The following is a 25,111-nucleotide window of genomic DNA, read 5'->3' as shown; positions in this document are numbered from 1 at the left end:
CTTTTTTAACGGAAAAAACATTCAATTTACCTAATTCGACCCTCAGGAATCGATTGGTGTGCTCAGAAACTTCGTCAAACACGGTCTTTAATTGATATTTCGATTCAAAATACATTTTTTATCGCGGATGAGCAGAGAAATTTACAAGCGATACTTACAAGATTGGGTTGAGTGCGCACAACCATTTTTATTAGAGGGCATAACAACTGGAAGCGAGGCAGATTAGGCGGTACAAAAGCGCGCGCTTATGTATATATCGTGTTGAAAGCGGTGACGCCCTGAAATTGTGAAATTGGCGCCGAGAGCGAGCGCACAAAGGGAGGCTTGCGGGCGATCATCCCCGGGCTGGCCTTGTTGGTTTCCCCCGAACGCCGGCCTATTATGATAATAAACGACAATGGGCACAATGCAGTCTCTCTCATTCACGGTGCGTACACCTCATTATGCGTCGCACAAAAACAAAACGCATACATACGTATAATAGGCGCGCGGCGTTTGCAAATAATAACCGGGCGGAAGAGCCCTAGCCGCGCCGCTTTGAAAAGCAGCCAGCCAGCCAGCGATCTCCAAGCATCCATTGGAACCGCATATTCATTGTGTACGTTTGTTTTACTCGACCAGCGCGCGCTTTCGTTCTGTCCAACAACTAACACACTTGATGACGCGCACTCTGCAATTCGCATCCATACATTATTCACGCTCCTCTAACTCGGCACAGCATTAGAATTATTCCCTCTTTTGTTAGGTGCATGTACTCGTTTGCGTTTGCAGCAGTAGAGGTTTGACGGTTGAAATTTAAAATTATCAAAGTATAATATGAATATTTATAGTATAGACGATCGAATGCTGTTTTTCTGGGCTTCTAATCATCGCGGGATTGATCAAATAAAAAACGTGTGGTTTTAAGCCAATTTAAACTAACTAAAAGCCGTCTAAAATCAGGAGGTCCGCATTTTTGTGGATCGCATTGCACAAAACTGTTTATTGCGTTTTTTCCTGCATTTCACCGCATTTTTCAGAAACATTTTCATTGAAATTAAAAAACTCAAAATGCGGATGACCAAATATAGGAATTTTTACAAATTCAGTATAAAAAACCAACTGGTTTTACCGAAAGACCGAAAATTTTGACAATCCCATCTTAATTTCCTCAAATTTCTGACTATTTTGGCTCGAAATGTAACATTTTCGGAAATATAAATTCGGAAAAATCCAAAACTGGTGCATTTTCTAGCATTGCAAAATAGGCAAACCCTGTCTAATTGTAAATCTGCCAAAACCGTCTAAATTGGCATAAATTCATGGAAATGCGCATGGTTTTTCTTTGAGCCTCTAGACTTTTTTTCTCACAATTTAATTATTGGTAGAATTTTTTAAGCAAATTTTTTATTTTAGATAATTTTTAAATCCAAGCAGTTTCCATTTTAGACCAGTTGAAAACAAAAACATAACTACTAAGCTGTCCTCGTTCTGGTTTTTTTCAATTTTTTTTTCAAATTTATGCTGTTTTTATTTTTTCTTCCATTTTAATGCTACAACTTTGCCAAATTTCATCCAATTTTGGAAACCAGACAGTTTTTTAATCATTTAATAAGACAAATCGAAAAATTTCCCTCGGTAAATTTTTGCTCATGGAAAATCGCGTGCAGAATATTTTGATTATAATGTTTCGCGCAAAAACGTTGATTTTTTTTAGTTTTTAAGACTCGGAATAAGGTGGAATTGGGGGTTGGGGGCTAAGAACTTCCTACAACACTCTGTTGGAATGATTTTTTGGCATGATACAACCATTTTTAAATTTTCCAAGATTGCCAAAGTAATCAAAATGGTTGTTTGAAAATAAATTCAGATAAAATCAGTTTCAAATTTACATATCAAGACAAAATCTTAAATATTTCGGCTGTAACTCGAAACAACATGCGACCTTGGTGAACAACGCGGTCTAAAACTATTTGAATAAATTTCAAGCCTGTTGGTTTCTTGAGTAATTAAATCCTTTGTTATGCTTTGGGTCCGTTTCCGGAGGCGATGATATCGTTTTGGAATCCCAACGGTCAGAGAGAGATCGGTCCCAAATCCCACAAGCATTTCACTCTCAATTTGCCCGAGGAGAGAAAGAAAGAAGAAAAGCAGGCGGCTGGCGTGCAACTGCTGGGGAAAGTTTCTCGTGATGTCCGTCGGTTGCAAGCAGCAGCATCAGGCTTTCCGCAAGAAATCGTCCATAATTAATGGATGGAGCGAGCGAGTCAGTCGAGTGGCGGGTGGGCGCGTTACCGCGATCGCATTAGCGCGAATGCATTATGAAAATCGCGCTCTGGCCGGCCTTATCAGGAACCAACCAACCAACCATTCGCACGTGTGTACTGTTCATGCAAATTATTCGCAGATTCGCTGATTCAGAAAATGTGCGTGCGCAATATGAAAAGCTCATTAGGGCAAAGTTTTGCGCACTGCCGCACGCTCGCTCGCGTGGGCCGCGTAATGCGATGCGATGCGATGTGACGCCCAGCACAGCAACTCTCGGTATAATCTTATCACACGACGACGACGACGGACAAAATTCAATTTCGGCCCCGCACCGGTTTGCAGAAAAACCAAATGGCCTGTTTTTCGGGTCGCCTGCTCGCTCGCAAATCTTTTCGCCAGCGGAAATGTGTATCGCACGAGCAGGCCGGTCTCGATGACGCCGCGAAACGAGGGAGAAACTCGATCTTTTCCTTCTGGAAACGGCGCAAAATGCGATCTTGATATACAATATTTACACACGTGCTATTTCCCTATATACAAGCTGCGTAAAATCAGATTTCATTTACACCGAAAATATTTAAAAAAGGGTTTCTTTTGGAGGGTAAATTCACTGGGGAATGAATTTTCCAAGAGTTTTTGGGAATAATTATTTTTTGCATTAAGTTCATTCTTGATTCCAAATAGATTTCATTACGGATCGCAGTCTATTAAAATGAAGTGAAGGAATTTGTAATTTTCTGTTAAGTACACAGTCAGCAATTCGTCCTGAATTGGCTAGAATTATTTTGTAATGATTTTCCCAATAAATAATAATTTCAAATAAATAAATAAGCAGATTTTTTGACCATTTTTTCGGTCTGGATCTAACAATAAATTTAAATGAAGGACACCGGTGCCCGGATTCAACTTATCATGAAAATATTTTTGTTGTTATTTCTTTAATAATAGCTGATTAGCCCGGTATAATTGGCGAATCGACCGTTAGATGGCACATCAGGCTGATGGAAATGTAACAAAATACGCGGGAATGAAATTATCAGGTCGGCACGCCCCTTTTCCGACGCTTCTAGACATCTGAGCCGCCCGCATTTTGATCGGCGGCTGGCTTTCCGGCTCCGAGCCGTCAATACAGACATCGGCGGCTGGCTGGCAAAATTTCATCGGCTCGGCTGGCGGCTGGCTTGCAGCCGGCTCATGTGCTTTTAAAGGCTGCATAACTCAAAAGTCGCAACTCAAAACTTAATTTTAACACGCTGTAACTGCAGAGATCCCAAAATCCCGTATTTTTCCGGGAAAACACTGCATTGCAAAAAATTGTATTTTTGCGGTTTTTCAGCAATTTTGCGCGTTTTTTCTGAATCACATGTATTTTTATAGAACTTCAAAAATGCTCATGATGCTGGATTGACCAAAAATAGGGATTTTTAAAAAATCGGTGGGTTAATTCCTCCGAAAGACCGAAAATTTTAACACTCAACAGTCATCGTAATTTTCCAAAATTTCTGACTTTTGACACGGAATGTGACCTTTTTTGGGTTTTCCGAAAAAATGCAGAAAAACCTAAATCTGGAGGATTTTCCCGCTGGTATTATACGCAACAAATAGTGGTTAATTTTTGCACATTGCAAAATTGGGGAACCCTGGTAAGCTATAAGTATGCTATAAAATTGACGACAAAGTAATGTTAAAATTAAGTTTTTTGTTTTTCCTTTCAAATGGCCATAATTTAAGTTTATATTTTAGGAAATGAAGAAGCAATGAAATTTTAAGATGAAAGAAGCGAATTAGGTGGGAAATCGGTTTTCATATTGAAAAAACACGTTGCGAACAGGGTTCGCCAATTTCCCAATGCGCAGAAAATCAGCTGGCAACAGACCCACAGTTTTGGGGTCTCCCGCATTTTTCAGATTTTAACCCCTAAAAAGTCATATTTCGCGCTGTAAAAAGCTGAAATTTTGGAAAATTGCGATGATCGGAGAGTTAAAATGTTCAGACTCTTAGTGAAACCATCAGTGGCTTTTATACTGATTTTGTAAAAATCCCTGTTTTTTGTTATCCATCATGAGAATTTTCCATAAAAATGCATGTGTTATTTAAAAAAATGCTCTAAATTGCAGAAAAAACGCTTAAAACAGTTTTTTGCACATTGGGGGTTTTTCTGAAAAAATGCGGTTTTGCGGAGGAAAAATGCGGTTGCAAGTTACATATAAATTTGCAACTCACAAGAAAAACAGCGTTTTTTTAAAACAGTCGACTTACTGAGTACGAACTACTTCAGAAAAAATTTCCATGAAACAGAGAACGGTGCAAAGTTTTTTTTAGCTTTGGGGCACGTGAAATGTAAAAATGGAAAAGATAAAAATTATGGGTGGCTGGCTGGCTGGCGCGGCTCAGCTGGCTGAGCCGATTAAAAAGGTCGGCGGCTGGCGGCTCGAGAAAAGGACCGGCTGAGTCGGCTGGCGCGGCGCGGCGCGGCTGGCTCTGATGTCTAGACGCTTCTGATTGGCCGACTGGATTTGCCGCCATTATTTCGACGCCATATTGAATTCTGACCGGCGGGAACCAAAACAGATCGCAATCCGGACCCCCGGTGTGATGAAAGATTAATTTAAATAAGCGCGCCGTGTATTCATGATGACAGTCCTTGCTGCCAACGCATAATCTAAACCTTTTAAATATGAAATTGTTAGGGTAGCGGCTCTGTAAATGTTTTTAGAGAAGCGTCTGCAAAGTTTAATCTTGTCAAGAGCACTCAGCAGGAAATCTTTGTTTTATTTCAAAACAAAGAGTTTCCCGGTACTTGGCATACGCTGTTGAAAAGATTTCAAGTGATATTTAAATCTAGCATGAAAAAAGAAATGATAAAATGTACAATTCTTTTGTTAAACAAATATACACATTCAAATAAATATTTCCCTACTTCATCTACGGATTTATTTCCTGGAATAAACAATAATCTCTCTCTGCAGTGTTGGCTTATAAAAAAATTAATTCTGTGCTCTATTCCTGGATTAAAAGCGACAGGACAGTGAAAGCTTCAACTATGTATTCATCTAAATTAATTCCGTGATTATCATCGTAGTGAGTGCTGATTTCGTGGAATGTGAATTCAACGAGATTAAAAAACACAAAGCAACACCGCGAGGTGAAAAACGCCGGCCGTGCATTGTTATTAAAACAAACGGGAAACAGTTCGTTCGTTATCTCCGAACTCACGTATAATAATACGTGAATCCGAAATCAGTTCGTTAGCGTTACTCACAGCCGTGGGGCAATTGGACTTTTATTTTTTGTTAATAACAGCACAGCCTGGATGGCGTTTATTTCCCTGCACTGCAATTAACGGAAAAAATCGGCCTGGCCGCTTTGTTTGGGTGCGGTCGTCGCAGACAATTTGAGCAAAGGACCTCGTGCACACAGCGTGCAAGTGGGTGTATAAAAATATATGTATGTATGCCGACGAGAATAGCGTGCTACGGTTTCTTGACACGCACCCGCGTAAACACTGGTAACCTAGGAAACCAGACGATAATTCCAGCTTTCCGGGTATATTTTACACTGAATTACTCGCGTCTTAAGATCAATGGAGCAGTTATGGGCTTTCGCGCTTCGTAGGGATGGCCAATTAGTCCGTGTGTTCATTTTCCTAGGAGTGGAAATCGATATTTCAGCTTAACACAAATTAATATTCAATAAATTAATGGGATCAATCCTGAATGAGGTCTTTTGCCAATTTCCAACAGGGCCGATTTTGCAAAATTGCAACAAAATAAATTGCTTGTTATACATCAGGAAGTCAATATGGCATCGAAATTTATAATTGTTAGAATATTCGCCCATTTTGAAGCTGCGCAGTAATATTTTGTACATCTTAAGCATGCGCAGTATGTTCAAATCGCTTCTTAATTTGCCAGGGAGGCCAAAATGCATCACTGCGCATGCGTGACCCAAATTAAAACGTTCTGCGCAGTTGTAATTCCCACCGGGAGTCCGGGTTGCGATCTGTGTTGGTTCCCGCCGCTTAAAATCCAATATGGCGTTGAAATAATGCAGGCCAATCAGACGACAGTCCCGCGGCCAATCTGAAGCGTCGAAAAAGAGGCGTGCCGACCTAATAATTTCACTCCCGCGAATTTTTTTACATTTCCATCAGCCTGATGTGCCATCTAATTATCGATTCGCCAATTACCGGGCTAATCAGCTGTTCGTAAAGAAAAAAACACAAATATTCATATTGTGTTAACGGTAATTCCATTTTACGTTTTTTGTAAGTTTCCCGCCGGAGCATTTTTTTGTAAGAAAGAACTTAATTTTAAGATAAAAAGCTCATTAAAAATGTCCCTTTCTTCTCCTGATTAAATAAAACAGACTCCAATTAGTTGGAACCTTGTTTCCATCGTTGAATCCAATTTGCGTTCCATCCATCTCGCAGTTACTTCGCGTTTGAATGACTTAATCAATTAGGCGGCGAAGAAGGAATGCATTGTTTGTATTCGAGCGCGCTATAAACAGCAGCCAAAAGTTTGCCAATTTATTGCCGAGGAGGGAAAAGCGCGCCGGCGGATAGGACTTCGCGGCGGCGGAAGATATTGTTTACCGACCTGGATGAATTATGGCGCACAAAAGCAACTAATGCGCCATATTTCGCAATGTTTGCTGGCAATATAACGCCGCTGACGGCGGAATGGGCCGAGAGTCGTCCGCAAAAAAAATTGGTTAACGGATAAAAGGAAAAAAATTGAACAGATAATATCTAAACACTGTTCCTAAACCATGAAAATTGATAGAAAAAATGATGCTTATATTACACAATTCGAAGATTTCTATCGTTAACTTGTCTTCGGAGATTATTTTAACCTGATTGCAATGTAAGAATTTTTTATTCTACAGATTTAATTTTTAAAACTTCAATTTCTCTTTTGACCACACTAATCGATTCCTGCATGGGTGTCAAATTAGGTTAGAAAGTCAGATTTTCTTTGTTTACATTTGGACAGGACGTTCTGAAAAATGGCGGAATCGTAAAAAGCGTTACTTAAGCGAATTTTAATTTGAACCAGCGACCAATCAGAGATCTGATTGGCTTTTTGACGTAGTCAGCAGCGCCACAGTGACAGCCAGCGGAGGTGGCTTGTCACTTATTTTCACTGACTGTCGCTGTGGCGCTGCTGTCTCGGTTTTAGGCCTCGCTACGTCAAAAATGCCAATCCCTGATTGGTCGGTGGCGTTCTTGTCACAATTTTTGCCAAATTCAGACCAAAAACCGCTGATTTAACGGTTTCTAGAAAGATTTTCAAGCGAAAATATCCATTCTTTTTAATTTAGGAATTTAATTTGTAAGAATTAAATATAAATTTAAAATTTGAGCTTCCCCAACCAATCAGAAATGTATATTCAGACGATTTTATTCACGCGAACGAAAAGTCGGTGAGTGAAGTCTAGTTATAGCTCCGTGTTAACCCACTTAAGGCAACAACCCTTTCCATTCGGTTAGCTATATTACGTCACGAAGAGGGCAAAAACAAACTCGCTGAGAACGTTTGATCAAGACGCAAAGTTGGCCAAGAAGTCGTTGCGAACTTTGCGTCCGTCGCGCGTCGTCTAATGAGGCGGAAGGACCGAGAGAGAGAGAGCAAACTCGAGCGTGAAGCACGTGCGAATTATTAAAATCATCTGTCGCCGGAGGCAAAGGGTCGGTGCGTTCGTTTCACCCTTTCCCTAATTTGCATTCGGCCATGAAGTTTAAATAAAAGGAGAAAACTCACCTCTGGGCTGGAGAGCGAATCCGAGAATGCGAGACTCTGGCTGGCTCGGGAGCTTGTGCCGAGTGCACGCTCAGTCAACACGAACACGGCACCGACTGCATACTTTGCTTGCTTCAGCGGCCGGCACGCTGCCGCTCGCTCTCTCGCTTCTCTTCGGAGGCATGCGCCCTCTCGCTTCGCACGCGCCACCCCCGAACGCGCCGCGCGCCCCTTCGACCCCTCTGCTGGGGCCATTATTATGCCATTTAATAATCGGCGGCGCGCTGCTGTCGCCGTGTGCAGCAGTGCCGGTCGACGACCGACCGACCGACGTTATGTTATTGCCAGAGAGAGAGAGAGAGAGAGAGAGAACGATATCATGCGCAGCACGCAAAGCTGTTTCAGCGGAATTACACGATGCTGCTGCAATGGCCAAAAACGATTATCTCCCGGCATTGCATAAAATTAGCACAGATAAGACGGATTAAAAAAATTACTTTGCTAATGTGATAAAATTCGCTTGCAAAAGAGATTATTGAACATAATTTGTTCTAAAAGACACATGTAGGTTATTTTTCCGGAATATTTAGGCATTTTTTTAGTAGAAAAAAAACACTGGGATTTTCCAGAAGCTGTTTATTGCCAGAAACCAGTGGTGCATTTTTGCATGAAAAATATTGCCGAGATGTACAATTCAGCCAAATGATTTTTTTTAAAGATTTTTTGATATTTATGCACAACGGAGTTTAATGTAAATCACCCTGAAATTAATTCAGGGCATCGTGGGACATGAATAAGAGTCAATTGGTATGCAATTTTCGCAAATGGAACTCATGGAAGCTGAGATTTAGTGTTTTTAATTTTGACAGTCTCCGAAAAAACACGTTTCTCACCAAATCTCGGCTTCGAACCATCAGATTTACATAAACTGCCCACCATTTGCCTCTTCATAATCTCTCTTAGATAGCCAGAGCAGTTCCAAAGGGTTTCAACCCCACGAAGGTTAACCCCAGTGAGAAGCAAACCGAAATAAATGGAATATTTTAGGTTTTTAGGGTGGGAAAAAGGGGGTTGAAGGGTGGCACCTTTACATTACATTGGCTCTCTAGAGGAGACTGAAAATAGTCTAGCAGTGTTTGGTTTTTGAAAATCCGATAACTAGAAGCGGAGATTATGGCTTCAAAACATTTTTTAAAACCCGGAAAAGCTCAAAATTTCTTGATTTTAATTTTTAATTAAATTTTAAGACAAAATACCCTTTCAGAGTTTTACTCGTCTTCCTTGATTTTTGGTGCTTTACAAGAGGGCAATATTAAAAAGCTCAATATTTTGTTCTGCGACCAATTTTGAACCAAAACTGTAAAATTAATGCTTTTAATTATTTTTCCCTTGCGATATCAATGGGGAAACCAAATTGCGATGTAACAGGATAATTTATTTAGTTTGAAAATGCGTGAAGTAGGTTTTATAACAAGATAAAATATTTATTGATTCTCATGATACAACTTTCTCGTTAAGCAAAAATCAACTTTCTTGTCCATTTATTTCCCTTCATCTGTTTTTAACACTTTTATTGGTCAAGTTTTTTTGTTTTGTTAACTATCAAAATAAAAATGATTTGAACTTCCAGAGTTAAAATTCCAGTCTTTAAGTTCTGTCCATGTGTACTTGATCATTTCGTTTCAAATGTATAAAAAAATAGAGCACCATTAAAATGACAGCACATCATGTATGTGTCTTAATGCGACAAGGAATCTTTAAAACCGTTCACTAACCCAAAGGTACAAAAATTATTATTTTTAGATTAAAAATCGTAGAGAATAAGATTGATAAAAGCTGAATAACCTCTTTAAAAATATTTTTTTGTACGAGGGCACAAAAATAGCATAATATTGTTCTTGATATCTGTGAATTTAAGCTTAAAACACTATATTATCCCACCAAAACGCTTGAAAATAGAAATTAACGCTAATATACAACCCGTTCCTTGATTTCAGGTTGCATTGGTAACTTGTAGATGTGAAAATTAAAAATTAAAATTAACATTGTTGTCTTCTGCGGTTCCAGTAACGTTCTCACTCGTCAATGTAGTTTTTGCTGTACTGAAGATCCTTCGAGATGTCCAGTGTGAACGAGCCAGCGTCGTAAGTGTATCTGTTCAACGAGGAAGATAATCAATACGGATATTTCCTTCGACGTGAAATCGAAATTTTCAGCGTCGAAACAAAGAGGGAATACAATATGGCAGCGCACCACGCCCCCTACGAGCGGTGAGCCATTTCCAGCTGTTTCAACGCAAAAATTTCGGTTTCGCGTACATTAATTTTTATTTTTTCAAATCAAAAAATCTCTATAATTAATTTAAAAAGTCTTACTTAATCTTGTGATCGTCCAGGTATTTTTTGATTGCGGGCCAGAGCTTGGGAATGCCGCCATGGCTGCGCCTGCCGCGACCGGTCACTATTTTCACTTTGTCATTCCATAATTTTGAATTGGTTTCTCTCAAGTAAACGTGGTGATCCAAAAACAGTTCAACTGCCTGAAAATTTAAGAAGAGGAACAAAATTTTAGTAATTGTATTCTTCGTCAAGGAAGATTGGTGACGGGCGTGTGGAAAGCCGGAAATTGTTGTAAAAACCGAAAACTTCCACTATACTGTAAAAAATTAACTGATTCAACGATTTTAATCATGCCTAGCTTAGACGGCTAGGTGTGGCATAACCCAAGAAAATTCTGTTAAAATATATTTTGAAATTTTTGACTTTTTCGAAAATTAGGCCGGAAAATTTTTGTAAAAATTCGAAAAACGGTCCAATTTTGAAAAACAGCACACGGGTGGACGCGCCCTTCCGAGGGGCATCGATTGGTACTTGAATCGGCCCCATCCAGCCCATAGGGTCCCGACTGGGCCCCAAAAACAAAATTTTGAAATGTCACAAATCACGTTTTTTGGACTTAAAAATTAATAACTCAGTTCCTCTGGGTCATGGAGTAAAAAATCAAAATTTATCAAACTCGCCATAAAATTCTGGACCCTTGTTGCCACCGCCAACGCTCCCAAAATATGCGCTATTTTAGAGTATTTGGTTTTATTATTAATTTTTTTACTCCCTATGGACTGGATTCTGTTTCTGACTTGAAAGTACGTCTCCCCGCGACGAAACGCGTTAAAATCCTTGGTTTTTAGCTAAAATTCGCAACTTTGCCGATTTGTTTAATTTTTTTGGCTCAGCGGACCACTCGGTATGGTGCCCCTGGCCTCCAAGTACGACCCAAAACTCGAAAAAAAACATCCACCCCTTGTTTTGCTGCAGTATACATGTATGGGATCTGATTATTTAGATAAAATGCTCTGTCTGATTTTCTATTATTTTTAAAATATAAATTTCTTACGTTTATAGCTTCCCTGACGTGAAGATAATGCAAATCCAAGCATTCAAGGCTTGAATTTTGAAGGATCAGAGCAGAGACCTTTTGGTTGAGCATGTTGCAATTAGCGTCGCACGCGTCCACCTGCAAACAGCAAATCGCAGAAGCAAATTTTGTTGGGCACATTCTGCAGACAAAAAAACAAACCATGAGTTTGTAGTACGAGGCGACACCGAAATGCTTCCTTTGAAGAGCAGCTTGCATGCTGCCAATGTACTTGATTTTTTTATTGCGCTCCTCGTTGGCCTCGTCCCTGTATTTAGCAATTTCCGTCTCAAAATTAGCCTTTTCCATTTTTGTCTTGATTTTATCATTAACAGGAATGACCTCAACGAATAATGGTTTCTTTCTCTCCTCAGCTTGCAGCATCTGAAATAATATAATAATTACTAAGGATTTAGTCAGTTACATTAAAATCAATTTTTTTAGGATTTTATCGGTTACGCCCTCTTTTTTCAGCAAAGGAAATTAATTACTTCCTGGGTGACAAAAATTATGAAAATTGAATAGTGAGAAGATAAAAAATGGTACTTTTGAGTCTTGAAAGTTATTTTTTATTTTTTAAAAAATTGCAGATTTTCGAAAGGGGTGTGTGTTTAGCCTGATTAAAATTCAGCAGTTGATTTTAGCGTCAAAAACTGCCTAAATTCAGAAAGCTGATTAAATTTCCAGTTTCTTCCTATTGAGCAAATTTTTCTCAAATTTACTGCTTTTACACAAAACTCGTCTGAAAATTTCAACTGGCCGTTCGAGAACCTTTAAAAGAATTTTTTAAGGGAACAAATCATAACACCCAAAATTGAGTTAATTTATTTGTGAATTTTTCTCTTGTACTTTTTAATTTTTTGACCGTTTTCACCTCTAAAAAAAATTTAGAATTAGTTTTACCTTAATGCTCTCCTGAAGTGCCTGTTGCATCAGTTCCTCTTCTCTTTTCTTTAAAGCTTCCGGAGTGTAAACATTAATTGCTCCAGTGTCCGTCATGTATTGCTCTTGAATAATTCGAGCTGCTTCGCCATAGTCTCGATTATTGCTCTCAAAAATGCTGTCGATCGCCACAGGATCAACATTAGGAAACTCATTGCGCAGCTTCTCGCGAGACAACTTGGTTGCTAAATCATTCTTGCCGTCTTTCTGTAAGTGAATTCAATCTCATGCTACTTTCTAATTTTCAGTTACTCAATAAACTATCACAATTTGCAAATTTTTAACTGCGAGTAGGGCTTTCTCCATTTCCAGAATATCGTCCATGTTTGGATTCTCTTCAGGCTGCTCGACATTTTCAATTGCCAACGCATGAGCGATGGCTGTTAAAAAATACAAAGGTTTTAACATAAACATAATTGAAATTAAAAAGGCATTAAAAATTACCCTCGTCATTCCTTAGTTGAGCATTCAGCTCTCTTTGCTTGCGTTCCAGATTCTTTTCCACTGCTTCCATCCAGAAGGAGTGGATTTGTAAAGCAAGGGAAGCAGGAATTTTTACTTGGAATGCATCTGGAGGTAAATCTAGAAAAATAAAAGCAGCAAATAATTGTTTTTGTTACATTACAAATTAAATTACCTTCGACTGCGTACGCTCCACCAAAGTCTAGCAGCATGTTGCGAGCGAAGTTGACGTCCAACTGCATTTCATATTCCTCCTCGTCGCTCGACGAACTGCTCGGAGTTGACGGAGTCGTGTCAACAGCATCATCCTCTGATTCCACATTCTCAGGAACGGCTGGCTGCTGCACAGAAAATAGTGAAAACTAAAAAAGACGTTAGTTGAAGTTCTATAACTGGCTTAATTCAAATATGGTGGCAATTAATGCCGTTGAGGGGAGAAATATTTTTAAAAAAGGACAGATTCTTCACTTTTGCTACGATCCAGGGACGGGATTACACTTTTATTTTAAGGGGCGGGGTACCGAGTAGTCCAATCAGGCCTAAAATACACAGAATTTTAAGGCGAGTTTAACCAACTTTGGTTTTTTACTCTACGACCCATAGGAGCTGAGTTATAAATTTATAAATTTGAAAAAACGCGATTTGTGACATTTCAAAATTGTGGTTTTTGGGGCCCAGGCGGGGCCCTATGGGCCGGAAAGAGCCAATTTTTGTACCATTTGATGCCCCACGGTTAAGTGTATCCGCCCATGTGCAGTTTTCCAAAATAGGCAAATTTTTCGAATTTTTACGAATTTATTTCGTCTAATTTTTCAAAAAAGTCGAAATTGTCAAATTTTTGTTTAAATCGGATTCTCCAGGAATTGCCGCCTAGTCATTAGATGGAGCAAATTTTTTGAAAGTTCGATCAAAATCGTTGATTCAGTTATTTATTTAAAACAGCCGAATTTTTCGGTTTTTACAACAATTTCCGGCTTTGGGTCACCATATCTCGCGGTTGGGGAGAAAAATTCGACATCCCCTACGTTGAAACGACGCGCAATTTATCTAGAAACATTTTGAGAACAAATACGAGTCAATCCGATAAAAATTCTAGGACCAGATAGAATTTAAAGTTTGAAAAACGAGATTTTTTAACTTTCTCTTTATGGATATTGTTGGACACGGAAAATTCCCTAATTTTTTCTAAATGATTTTTTTTTTAAGGTCTAACCAACTCTATCACACGCATAGGTTTATCGCCGGTCTAGAAACCAATTTTTTTTTATTTTTTGCGCCCATAGAACAATTAAAATAAATTTTTTCGGCTTTGCTTTGCGGAACAGATGAAAATGGTTTGATTTTTGTTAAAATTCGGCCGTTAGTCTGATCATTGACCACGACCCCTCATTGGACACATCTCGGATGGGGCTTCAACCTGGTATACCCTAACGACCTTTTTCAGGGTACCCCGCGACCTGAGATCCTTTCCTATGCAAATTTGACATGTTTTTTCAACAATTTCACTCAGCAACGATTTTAACCCTTTGCCTTTAAACGATCTTACTCAGGTCACGCGACCTGACTGCATTTTTAATTTTTATCTGAGTTATTTAGTAAATTTCGCAGCCTTAAAGGACAGTTTTCCGACGGGACAACTTTAAAAAAAAAATGACCAGAATTCTGAAATAATAATCTCACCTTGGAATTTCCTGGCTTGGCAAAAACAAATTTCTCCTCTATGGCCTTTTTAAGTTCAATTGCGTCTGCTCCTTGGTGGAGTGTCACCTTTTTCTTTGAAGTCGAAGGAGTAGGTTGGTCAATTTTTAGCGGAGCCCCTCTTATGTTGACTGCAGGTGAAATTAAAGGCTTGAGGCTCATTAAAGACTTCTTCTCGAGCAGCGCTGCAGAATTTTCCATGGCTTCGAAAAAGTATTCCTGGTCAAAGTGGCAATCGCGAAAAATCTGTCTCAGAGTTTCAGCGTCGACATGACAGTAAAGAACAGGCAGGTTTTTGTAGAAAACACGGGCCGACTCGGGAACTCCCTCGTAGTCAATGATTTCTTCTTCGCTCTCTGACATTATGTGATTCTCTTCAGCAACTATTTGATCAGCTTTTGGCTCCGCAGTTGAATAATTTTCACCCGGATTGCTAGATTCACTTAATCCATTCTCTTTGGGCATTTTAACCACTGGAGCGTCGAATTTTAGTACAGAATCATTACTTAACGATCTTTGGTATTTATTCGTCAGTTGGTATCGCCGCAAAAGCTGATCAATTGTGTAGGTCTGAAAAATAATAATAGTAGGAAATTCAAAAATTGATAAATTAATCCCCGACGTTTAAATTTTGACAAAACCGAGCTTAAATTGCCTTTTTTAAAAACAGTACGAATTTAAGGCTTAAATTGGTTGTTTATTACTGAAACACTTTGATGAAGTTTCTAAAAGCCCACCAATCGATTACTGAGGGTCGAATCAGGTTAATGTGGTCTTTTTTCCGACCAAAACGTCCAGCGCGACGTGCGAACTTTTTTTTCCCGCCAAAACAAAATGAATGCAAGAGGTGCGCATGCGTCAGAGCTGGTTTTAGCACTTGCAGAGAGACTGCCTGTACGAATATACTTCTTTGTCAAGCTCTGACGCATGCGCACTTCTCGCAATAAAATTGTTTTGGCGGGGAAAAAAGTTCGCACGTCGCGCTGCACTTTTTTAACAGAAAAAACGTCAATTTTACTTTATTTTACCCTCAGGAATCGTTTGGTGGGCTCAGAAACTCGAGCACTTACCTGGAATCTTTCTTTCATATTTCTGATTGTTCTCTCAGGCACGTTATGAATTGTTTTCTGCACCAGCTGACCGACGTTGTTGCACCAGCCAGTGGAGGCCTCCCAAAGTTCAATGTGGTATTCATTTTTTACACCTTCAAAAATATAAAATTTCATCTCCCAATCCTGGAAAGCAAAAGAATGTCGCCATCCACATTGACTAAAAATAAAATTAAGAAAATTACCACTGAATTAGTGTTGTCTATTACAACCAGAGGTGTTTTATTTGATAATGCTTTCTGCGCATTTGCTTGACAAGATTCATGTGCTCTCTGAAGGTCGTACTGATTAAACTCATACTTTCCATTAGGTTTCATGAAATAATGGTCAGCGCTGCACACTTGGTGATCAAATTTTTGCTCTTCGGCCATTTCAATTAATCTGAAAAAATTAATAATCAGTTATTCACGAGATTTTGAAAGCATCACGACTTACTCTTTTGAAAAATAAGATTTGCCGCTACCCGGCAGACCTCTTAATATGACCATGACATTCCAATTCTCACAAAGCATAGCTTTAATTCTTTCCAAACTTGGTAAGTTACTCGTCTCCTTTATTTTCTTCCGTTCTGAAACAAAAATGGAAAATTAATCGTTTAAAATAGTTGATACTAACGAAGTTACCGTTTCACGGGCTTAATATTTTAGCTGATATTTTGGATTAGCACTTCTAAGAAAATTGTACAAAGCAACGGCGGTGTTAAACCAGGTGTCACCGCTTTTGTTTATTTATGCTATTGGTGATTTTAATCATTTGCTATCCATAATTTACGCATTAAGGGAAAAATCTCTTAATATTAATTCACCTCATTGACAGGGTTCGTCCGTTTTGCAATGTAGCAAAAAAAAACAGCTGGAAAAAACTACCAGATTTGGGTTTTTCCGCATCAACCCCGAAAAGATTAAATTTTTCGCCAAAATGTCAGATATTTTGGAAAATTACGATGAGTGTTTAAATTTATTGAGAAACCGCAGTTGCTTTTATAATGATTTTGTAAAAACCCTATTTTTTGTCATTCATTCTTCACATGCAAAATTGCAGCAAAATACTGTTTTTTTTTTTCAATGCAGTGCGTTTTTCCGAAAAGATGCAGGTTTTTGCGGAACCTGCTCATTAATATTGATATTATTAGGCTAATATTTCAGTTTTTCTCAATTAGAAAAAATGTAAAATCATCCAATTGGGGAATAAGAGCCTCGGCCGGCTTAGCAAAACGGAAACACAATGGGAGATCGGCCTCGCCTACATTTTTCCACTTCTGTTAATTATCTTGGTGCGACTTCTAATTGTTTTACTAATCATATTGATAAGAGAGTCAAATCTACATGCAAAGTTCACGTTCTTTAAAAACGAATGAAATCTAGATTCGTCTATGTAGTTCAAAACCCACTTTTTGTAAACAAATACCCACTCCTTTGCGCAATTGCGGTTACGAAACGCTTTTAAGCAATAATATGACAATCCATTGAGCCCAAATATTATGAAATAATGCTATGTCTAAATTTGTTTAGACTGTAATAAAAATTTTAAGCAAGATATAATATTCCTTTCATGGCTACCATTTCCTCATCCGTCGTAAATGTTTTTTTTTCATCTTGATGTTACTATAAATTGTAAAAGAGCTGCTTGTTCTAAGAAACAAAATTTTAATTATTGTAAGAAATCGTACACCGATGGTGACCAATAAATGAATATTAATAACTCAATCAAAGAAAACAAGGAACTAATTTTGAGTAAATAACCCGATGGAAATTTTTGTGACACAACAAAAGACGTGCATTTTCTTGGAATTCTATATCCAATTCATTAAAGTAAAGCTTTCCAGGCAAACAATTATGACAAGAAGTTAATTGAGTTTATTTTTTGTGAAATTTAGCATGATTTTTTTTTCAAAAATTCCATTATTTGTGAAATAAATTGTAGTTTTACATGCATAAGCTGATTTCCACACAATTTTAAACGACAACCTGGGAATATTTTAGATAACTATTATTGCAAGTACAGGTAAACAGGAGTTTTCAAAGTTTTTCTTTAAAACTCTAGTTTAAATTGTTTCCAACTCAATTCAATTTGAATCTTACAACTTTCTACAATTTATTGGGCCATTTTTATCTCATGATAAACGATTAACACGCTTCAATGTTTAATTACAGTCGCGTTCAAGGTTGGATTTCCATTTCCTTGCCAAGACTAATTTCCCCCTTTTTTTGTGAGTGAGCAGAGCACGCTCAAAGGGGACCCAGCAACAGATGTTTGTTGATAAAAAGCGGCAAGAAGCGACCTTCAGTGGGGGTGGAATCGTCTCTTTTATTGAAGAAAAATCCACTCCCCCATCGACAAGCCCTGAGAAGCTAAACGCGGTTGCTGTTACAAAAGGCTCAAATGCCGCCGATAGTTGAGTGTGCGCGCGTTTGGAAGAAACTTAAAATATGTATGTCATCATCAAAATTACAAATAATAGTTGACGCGCTTTTGTATGAAGACACCATTATTTAAATTAATTAATACGTTTCTGCGATAATTTTTTTTATTAAATTTCAATCAGGGATGGATTTTTTACCACCAGGTTTTTTATACTTGGTAAAATTAACAAAAATGAATTAGTTCACAAACTGCACCAAAATTCATGTTTCTAACGACCGGTTTCTAACGTTGCAGCCCTGATTTAAATTTTTTCTCACCATTCTGAACATTTACTAGCACAGGAACTAAAATAAATAAATGACCCTCTTGACGTTTTGGAGGCCGTAAATAAATCAACCAATTGATGAATTCGACACGACAGCTGACAATAATAATAGTTCCTTTTTGAGAGGCAACGCTTGCACCATGTGGAATGTGAAAACATCCCCTGTTGCGCTTTGCGCCCTCAGCTATATACAATCCCACATGAAGTACATAACCCGCTTTTGTGGTGCCAGGTATATGAGAAATCTCCTTCAAATAAATAAAAGGAACCATTTTGTTGAGAAAATCTTTCCGGCCTATCCTTTAAGGAATATTCTTGAGGAAATAAATGCTGACGAACTAAATATTGAAAAATTAGAATGCTTGTCTCGCAAGAATTAATGCTTTTGTTGTGTCTAACTCTCTGACAAACAAAACAAACAATAAAGAGGAGAAATTAAGACAAACCACGGCACGTAATGAGAATAATGTATGTCGAATCAACCTTTTGTTTCGTGCGTTTATGCAGATCCTGCTTTGTAATTTTACGTTTGTATTTTTCTTACTGCATGAACAATTAACAATAGTCTCTAAAGTGGATCAATAGAAGGCGACAATTGAAAATTATTTCAATTTATGGATCGATAAACAATTTGTTCCACAATTTGCAATGATAATAAAGGGGGAATATTAAATTTGTTTAATTTTATCCTAAATTTCCATCGCTTGAACACATTTTCTTGGCAGATTTCGATTCCTCTGGTCAAGATCTGTTCAACAGCGTTTTAGGGAAACTCTTTGTTGGGAAATAAAATACGATTTCATGAAAGGAGACAGTGCTAGCTTTGCAGTTTTTCTAAAAAATTTACTTTGCCAATTTTTGCTTCAACTGAATCCTAAGGGTTCACTTCTTGCATTGGCAACAAGCATTTTCAGGATTTTGCAATAAATTAAATTAAGTTTTCGACAAACAGCTGAATCAGAATTTTCCTCCGTCCGAAGTTAATTTTTCATTTACCACAATTCAAGTCCCGTAAAATACAATTGGTGTCTACGTGCGAAAGTATAATAAAGATAAGGCGATAAGCAACACTCACGTTTATGATTAAAGACGGCTGACTTTCGGATGGCCCCTGAGTTGGGCTTTGGGCCCGTGCCGTTGAATCGGGCCGCGTACGAGGCCCCGCCGTTGCTAGGCACACTTTGGTCCGAGCCCACGGGCAAAATGCGAGGCATCTCCGGCACCGTCTGCTGGTCCACAACCTCCTCAGTTGGCACCAGCACACTTTGCAACAACTTTGGCTGCTCCGTCAAGGAGTTGCCGTGGAACAAATTGGCCAGCGCTTCGTACGATTTTCCATCTGACAAATTAAGAAGATGAGAGATTAGATAATTATATCAAATTTTAAAATCTGAGAAGGCCTGCTCACAATCATACAAACACGACTCGGCCACGTCTTTTATCAGAGCGGCGTCTTGTTGGACGAAGTCCTTGTTCAGCTGGTATAGCGTGTCCTCGCGTGACATCTCGAGTGATTCAATTTCTTCTGTGGGTCAAATAACATTGAATTAATATTATTTTAAAAGGGCAATCAAGTAATTAAATCGTTATGCTTGAAAAATTTGAAAATAAAATTAACTCGACAAGCCACAAGATGACAAGAGTTAATGTTATGACTGTATTTATTTCCACCGCGAAAGTGTGGCATTGACAGAAAAATCGAGAGTGCTCCTCCAACTAATTGTTGTATTTATTTACTTTACAATCTGGTACAGGTTGGTAAATCACCAGCCTGCTGCATAGCTTTCACCTACATACTCCAGCATGAGTCACAAAAAATAATTGTGTTAGAGAAGCCAGAATGATGGAGCTTACTTCTTTCGTGTTAGGAGCGAAAGATTTTGCTCCGGTTTCTGAATTAGGATTCACTAACGTTTAAGGAATGTCGCCGTCAGACCTCTGCGATGAATCCGCCGCTGCTTTTTGATAGCTCGGGACGATCTGCGTTGTATTTTTTCGCGTCACAGTCCTTGCACAACGCTGCTTTCGCTCTCCTGCCCGACCGACAATGCAATGAGTTGTTTTCCAAACAGATGGGTGAGCTCCACTGTGAGCGGACGGCGGAGGCCGAGCAGTGCAGCCGGCCAGCCAATCAGAATCGAGGAGGGGAAATGGCGCGAAAATATAGGATCTCGGTTTTGTTTACGTGAGAAAGGCACAAGGCAGCGCGCTTGCGATCAAGGACCGAACTTAAAAGCGTGTGCAGTTGAATTATTAATTCCATTTGTAGTTACAATTATGATATTACAAACGATTACTAATTATCTATACATTAGACAAGAAAGGAAAGTATGAAGTTTTTTTTAAAAAAAAAACACAATTTTAACAAATAACTTTAAAGTATTTTGGCTGTGCTAACTAGAATAATAAATTAGATTTTTACAGTTCAAATTTGTTTCTCGTGTATAATTTCCTTATCATCAAGAAAAACTAAAAATAACGACTGCAAGGCTAGAAAAAAAACCTTTTTTAATTTAACTGTTGCGTCTTAATAGTTTCGAGTGATTAATTTTAATAAAATTTGTCTGCACCAGGGGTTCGATGGAGCCCACCAGGGCTACCTGAGGGAAACAACGCGCAAAGTCTACCGTCAGTTGCACCAAAAAAATTAAAAAGAACACTCAGAAAGTGGCTCAATTTGTAAGTCGCCCAAAAATATGATTTGAATGAGCTATTTAACTTTCTCCACTCGGACAGAGGAAATGGGAATCACAATCATTATTTAATTTACCACATATCGTTATAAAGTTAAACTATTCTGACACTCAGTTCAAGTTGAGTTAATTTTTGATATTAGTTTTTGCAAAAGCACTATTTAAAATACTTTTGTAATAAATTAGATTTATTTAGTATGCTGAAATTGCGATAAATCCAGTGCTTTAATTATTTACGCTCTCATTAGTTCGCAAAATATATTTAAAATTTCCCTTTGCCTTTTTTGCGGAGAGTAGTTATTAAACAGCCTGTATTTTGTAACAAATAGACAATTACTTAAGTGGTAAATTTGCTAAAATAAAATTCATTAAGCTAATTTAAGAGTATTTATTTACAAAAATACAAATCATTTACAGCAGATATTTTAAGATCAGCATAATAATTACACTTTGACAATTTTAACAAAAACTAAACTTTACAATTTTATACATTTTCATCGCTAAAATCGATTTTAACCAGAGCTTTCATCCGGAAAGTAAAACTGCACCCGCCCATCTCTTTGTCCCGCATTATTATTACTGCCGGTTTTGACCTGCCTCCCAAGATTTGGTGACCATTGCGCTCTCTCCCGGTCTTGTCCCAATTCTCGATTTCATGGGTGCTCTCCCGGAGACTCCCGGTCTTTTAAAATGCGGACCCTCGTTCAGCGCCGGCCATCGGTGATCCGAGTTTGGCGCCGATTTGGCGATTTTTTTAACCCGCGAGCATAGGGACTCGACTCACTCGCGGGTGCGCCGCGGGGCTCCTACGGGCTCGCGGGCTTAACGCTCGGGGCTCCCGAGGTTTCCCCAGGTACCGCAACTTTGGCGGTAGTTTTAGGTTAATGCAATGTATGCTACATGTCCTTCTTGTCATTAAAGAAGCAGCGAAATGAAAACTAACGCACGTAAACGCACCATATACATCGTTGTATATTTTTTCGCAGCATGGAAACATTATGGCAAATAAGAATTTCTAAAAACAGTGATAATATAATTTAAATGAACATTCAATTAAAACGAAATAATTGTCTAAAATTTCTATCTCACAGAGAGCTCTCCCGTGAGTCCCGATGGCGTTTGAATTTAGAGTCCCGGTACTTTCCTGTCCCGCTCCCGGTAAACGAAGGAGAGTCCCGCGGTACCGGGTGGGTGGGACGGGAAAATCCGCGAGTCCCGCTAACTCCCGATCCCGATGAACGCTCTAATTTTAACCATTTTATAATTTACATTTTATACCGCAGGGACAGTACAAAAAGCGTTGTGGCTTATAGCATTTAATGCTAAAACGATCAATACAAATGTATCTCACGCCACGCTGAGCCCTACTATCACTTAATTGTTCATCACATATTGTTGCCACAAGTGCTCTCTGCAAAGTGTCTTTCACGCAGCAGTCTTTAAGTGTTGGTGGCAGGTCATTCCATGGCTTAACCACTCGAAAGGAGAAGGATTTTTGGCCAAGAACAGTATAATGTAATAATAATAATATAATGACAGTATTGTAAGCAGTTTGAAAATCGCTAGATATTTTCTTTAATCTATTTTTCAGGTCAGTGAAATATGTGATGTTCAAGACTATGAGAGTGGAGTGTGCTTGATGCTGTACAAGAACAAGAACTATTTTCCATCGCCAACGTACCTCATAAGTGCTGTGATGGGTTATAAAAATGATCACATGGGATATTTTGTCTCGCAGGTGATATTTTTTGCCATAATTTGATGAGTTAAATAGGCTGACACTAAAGCAAATGTATTCTTAATATGAATTCATCGTGTGACAATGATTTTAAATAGAATAAGCTGAATGGTCTTGCCATGAATGATGGAACAAGCATGGAAGGAATTGACGAAAGCTGTGGTTTAGACAATGCTGTAAGCAATATTTGTAATTTATTCACATTATTTAGTTTGTTATCTAAAAAGTGACAATTTTTATCCTTTTTATCTGCTTGAAATATAGATTTTTTGAAATGGAAGATTTTGTTTATTTCCTACCTTGTATTCCTGATACAAATAATTAATATTCTTTGTAGTCCAATATCTTTATAATAATTATTTTGCAATGTTATCAAACTGATAACTTCTGTTTTAATGGTTTTTATTAATGCGAAACAAAACGTTTACTGGCATTTAATTGTAAGTCATTATCAGGTCATTATCAAACCATATCCCGCATAAAAAAATATCGCCTGAGAATGTTCTAAGAATATACCGACTTCGCCCAGGATTAATCTAAAAAATTAATTATATTTGAACTTTTGATACGGTTTTTCGTGATACTGGATTAATCTGTAGATTAATTTATGAGAATATCCTTAGAATGTTCCAGGATTATTCTGCCGGGGTTTGTTTCAAAAAGCTCTAAAGAATGATCCTAGAACATTCTAAGGATATTCTCTTAGATTAATCTTTGGATTGATCCAGGATTAATATTTAGCGTATCAAATCTTTACCTTAGATTATTCTTTTAGGTTAATCTTGGAACATTCTTTGGTTATTCTAATATCATTTTAAGATCAACATAAAGTGTGACAAAAATTATCCCTAAATAATTCTTAAATTACCCTCAGTGTTCCTAGAATATTACAAAAAATACTTTATTATTGCGATTTAATTGGGAATTATTTAAATAATCAAAAACTTAATTTAAATTTTAAAAATATGCATTATTTATTAGTTATCAATCACATCACATATATTATAGCTACAAAATTTTCTATCATACGATGCCAGCACCGCCTTATCTTGAAGCCCAAACTGCAGAACTTTAACGATTGCATCTTTTTTCGTCGTGCAAAATGTCACCGGAAGGCTCTTGAAGCTAAAAAAGGGAGAGACTCAAAGAAAAAACTAAATAATATCTTTTATTTCAATTATGGTAAAGTTACAGTTTCTGCCGCGTTACACATCTCGCCAGTTCTTATATGAGAATCCCATGTTAAAGTAGGGGTGGCGAAAACTGTAACTCGGCGGCGAAAACTGTAGCTTTTCCATAGCTTTGCTTGGAAAATGGAAGGTTCAAGTATGTAAAAATCATGCATAAATATTTTTCCATTTTCCATGCAAAGCCAATTGAATTAGAATGTGTAGTAAAAATTCTCGTAAGCGTACTACAAATGCCACCGCGATTTATCATACATGGAAAAAATACATTTTTCATCACCGACTGACAGTTTCCGCCACCCAAACTTATTTACGGGGTTCTAATTATGATCTTAAGGACTGGCGAGAATCCATTATCAAAATATAGGAGGCAAAAACCGTACAAGTTAGCGGCGAAAAGTGTAATTTGACCATAAAACCGTTGGATTTGAAAGTTGCGCGAGATGTTTTAATTTCTTTGGACGCTAAATCTATAAAATGAGACTTACCTTGTTAACCGATGGATCCAGGCCATCCGTCCGAGTCCGCGGGACGTCCGTGTTGTCCCATACTGGCGGTGTCCGGCGTCCTGCGTCCGTTAATAACTTTGATTTGAACGGCGGTTGACCGTTGACGCGTAAGACAAAGAGAGCGAAGCAGGAATTTGTAAGTCTCTTGCTGCTGCTGCTCGCTAGTCCTGCTGCCCGTCGCCCCTCCCCCGCTCCACAACAGAGGCAGGCAGCAGCAGCAGGAATTCCATGCAAGTGCGTGCATGAGTGCAGCCGCCGCTACCACGCGCAGAATAAAATCGCCCTTTTAACCCTTTTTTGTCCTTCTGACCTTTATTTTCAAATTTGCCCGGTTGTCGGTAGCATTAATTAAGACTCTCTTTGTTAAGAAATTAATTTATTCAATCGCATTTATGATTTTTTACCTTTTTTTAATCTGGGCAGCTTCTTTGAAATAAGGCACCATAATTTTGTATTAGATAATGAATAAGGTTTAGGTTTTAATATTAAAATTTAATCCATCGACTTAATTAAAAAATATTTCCCAGACAAATAATTTTTGTGATAACGATTTCAAAATATTTAACAATATGGCAGTTAATTTTCTTGATTAAATTATGTTTCATATTTAATTTTGTTTTTATTTGTAAGAAAAATATATAAGTTCTTCTCTTTTAGGGTTTTTTAAAGAATATTCTAG

General features: G+C 38.1%; 2 protein-coding genes and 1 long non-coding RNA gene across 8 annotated transcripts in view; all 3 read right to left on the bottom strand.

The window, feature by feature from the left end:
- Positions 1-8,151, bottom strand: part of gogo (golden goal) — a 58,019-nt gene extending 49,868 nt beyond the window's left edge. For all 3 annotated transcript variants that reach the window (XM_065483755.1, XM_065483757.1, XM_065483756.1), the window contains exon 1: positions 8,013-8,151. The gene's annotated coding sequence lies outside the window, so the exon portion shown is untranslated. The remainder of the gene's footprint in view (positions 1-8,012) is intronic.
- A 1,299-nt stretch (positions 8,152-9,450) lies between these two features.
- Positions 9,451-20,366, bottom strand: LOC135940038 (NEDD4-binding protein 2-like). 4 transcript variants are annotated; one of them, XM_065484687.1, is made up of 15 exons: positions 20,218-20,366; positions 19,714-19,830; positions 19,381-19,644; positions 16,052-16,184; positions 15,802-15,997; positions 15,578-15,742; positions 14,490-15,077; positions 12,985-13,171; positions 12,792-12,929; positions 12,615-12,727; positions 12,309-12,554; positions 11,568-11,789; positions 11,385-11,504; positions 10,367-10,530; positions 9,451-10,145 (listed from the first exon to the last, which is right to left on the bottom strand). In XM_065484687.1, the coding sequence occupies exons 2-15, from the start codon at positions 19,808-19,810 to the stop codon at positions 10,067-10,069; spliced, it is 2,712 nt and encodes a 903-aa protein (XP_065340759.1). In that variant the 5' UTR covers positions 19,811-19,830; positions 20,218-20,366; the 3' UTR covers positions 9,451-10,066. The 4 variants fall into 4 exon arrangements, with proteins under 4 accessions (XP_065340759.1, XP_065340761.1, XP_065340762.1 ...); XM_065484689.1 differs by having other exon boundaries at positions 12,985-13,150; XM_065484690.1 differs by having other exon boundaries at positions 12,985-13,147.
- A 3,319-nt stretch (positions 20,367-23,685) lies between these two features.
- On the bottom strand, positions 23,686-24,853 carry LOC135940848 (uncharacterized). Its single transcript, XR_010574921.1, has 2 exons — positions 24,412-24,853; positions 23,686-23,861 (listed from the first exon to the last, which is right to left on the bottom strand). It is a non-coding gene; the product is annotated as an uncharacterized LOC135940848 (long non-coding RNA).
- Between the last annotated feature and the right edge of the window lie 258 nt (positions 24,854-25,111).

This window comes from Cloeon dipterum, chromosome 3, assembly GCF_949628265.1.
Source record: "Cloeon dipterum chromosome 3, ieCloDipt1.1, whole genome shotgun sequence".
Lineage (NCBI taxonomy): Eukaryota > Metazoa > Arthropoda > Insecta > Ephemeroptera > Baetidae > Cloeon > Cloeon dipterum.
Note: the sequence above shows the minus strand (reverse complement) of the source record. Positions and strands in the feature narration are given on the sequence as shown.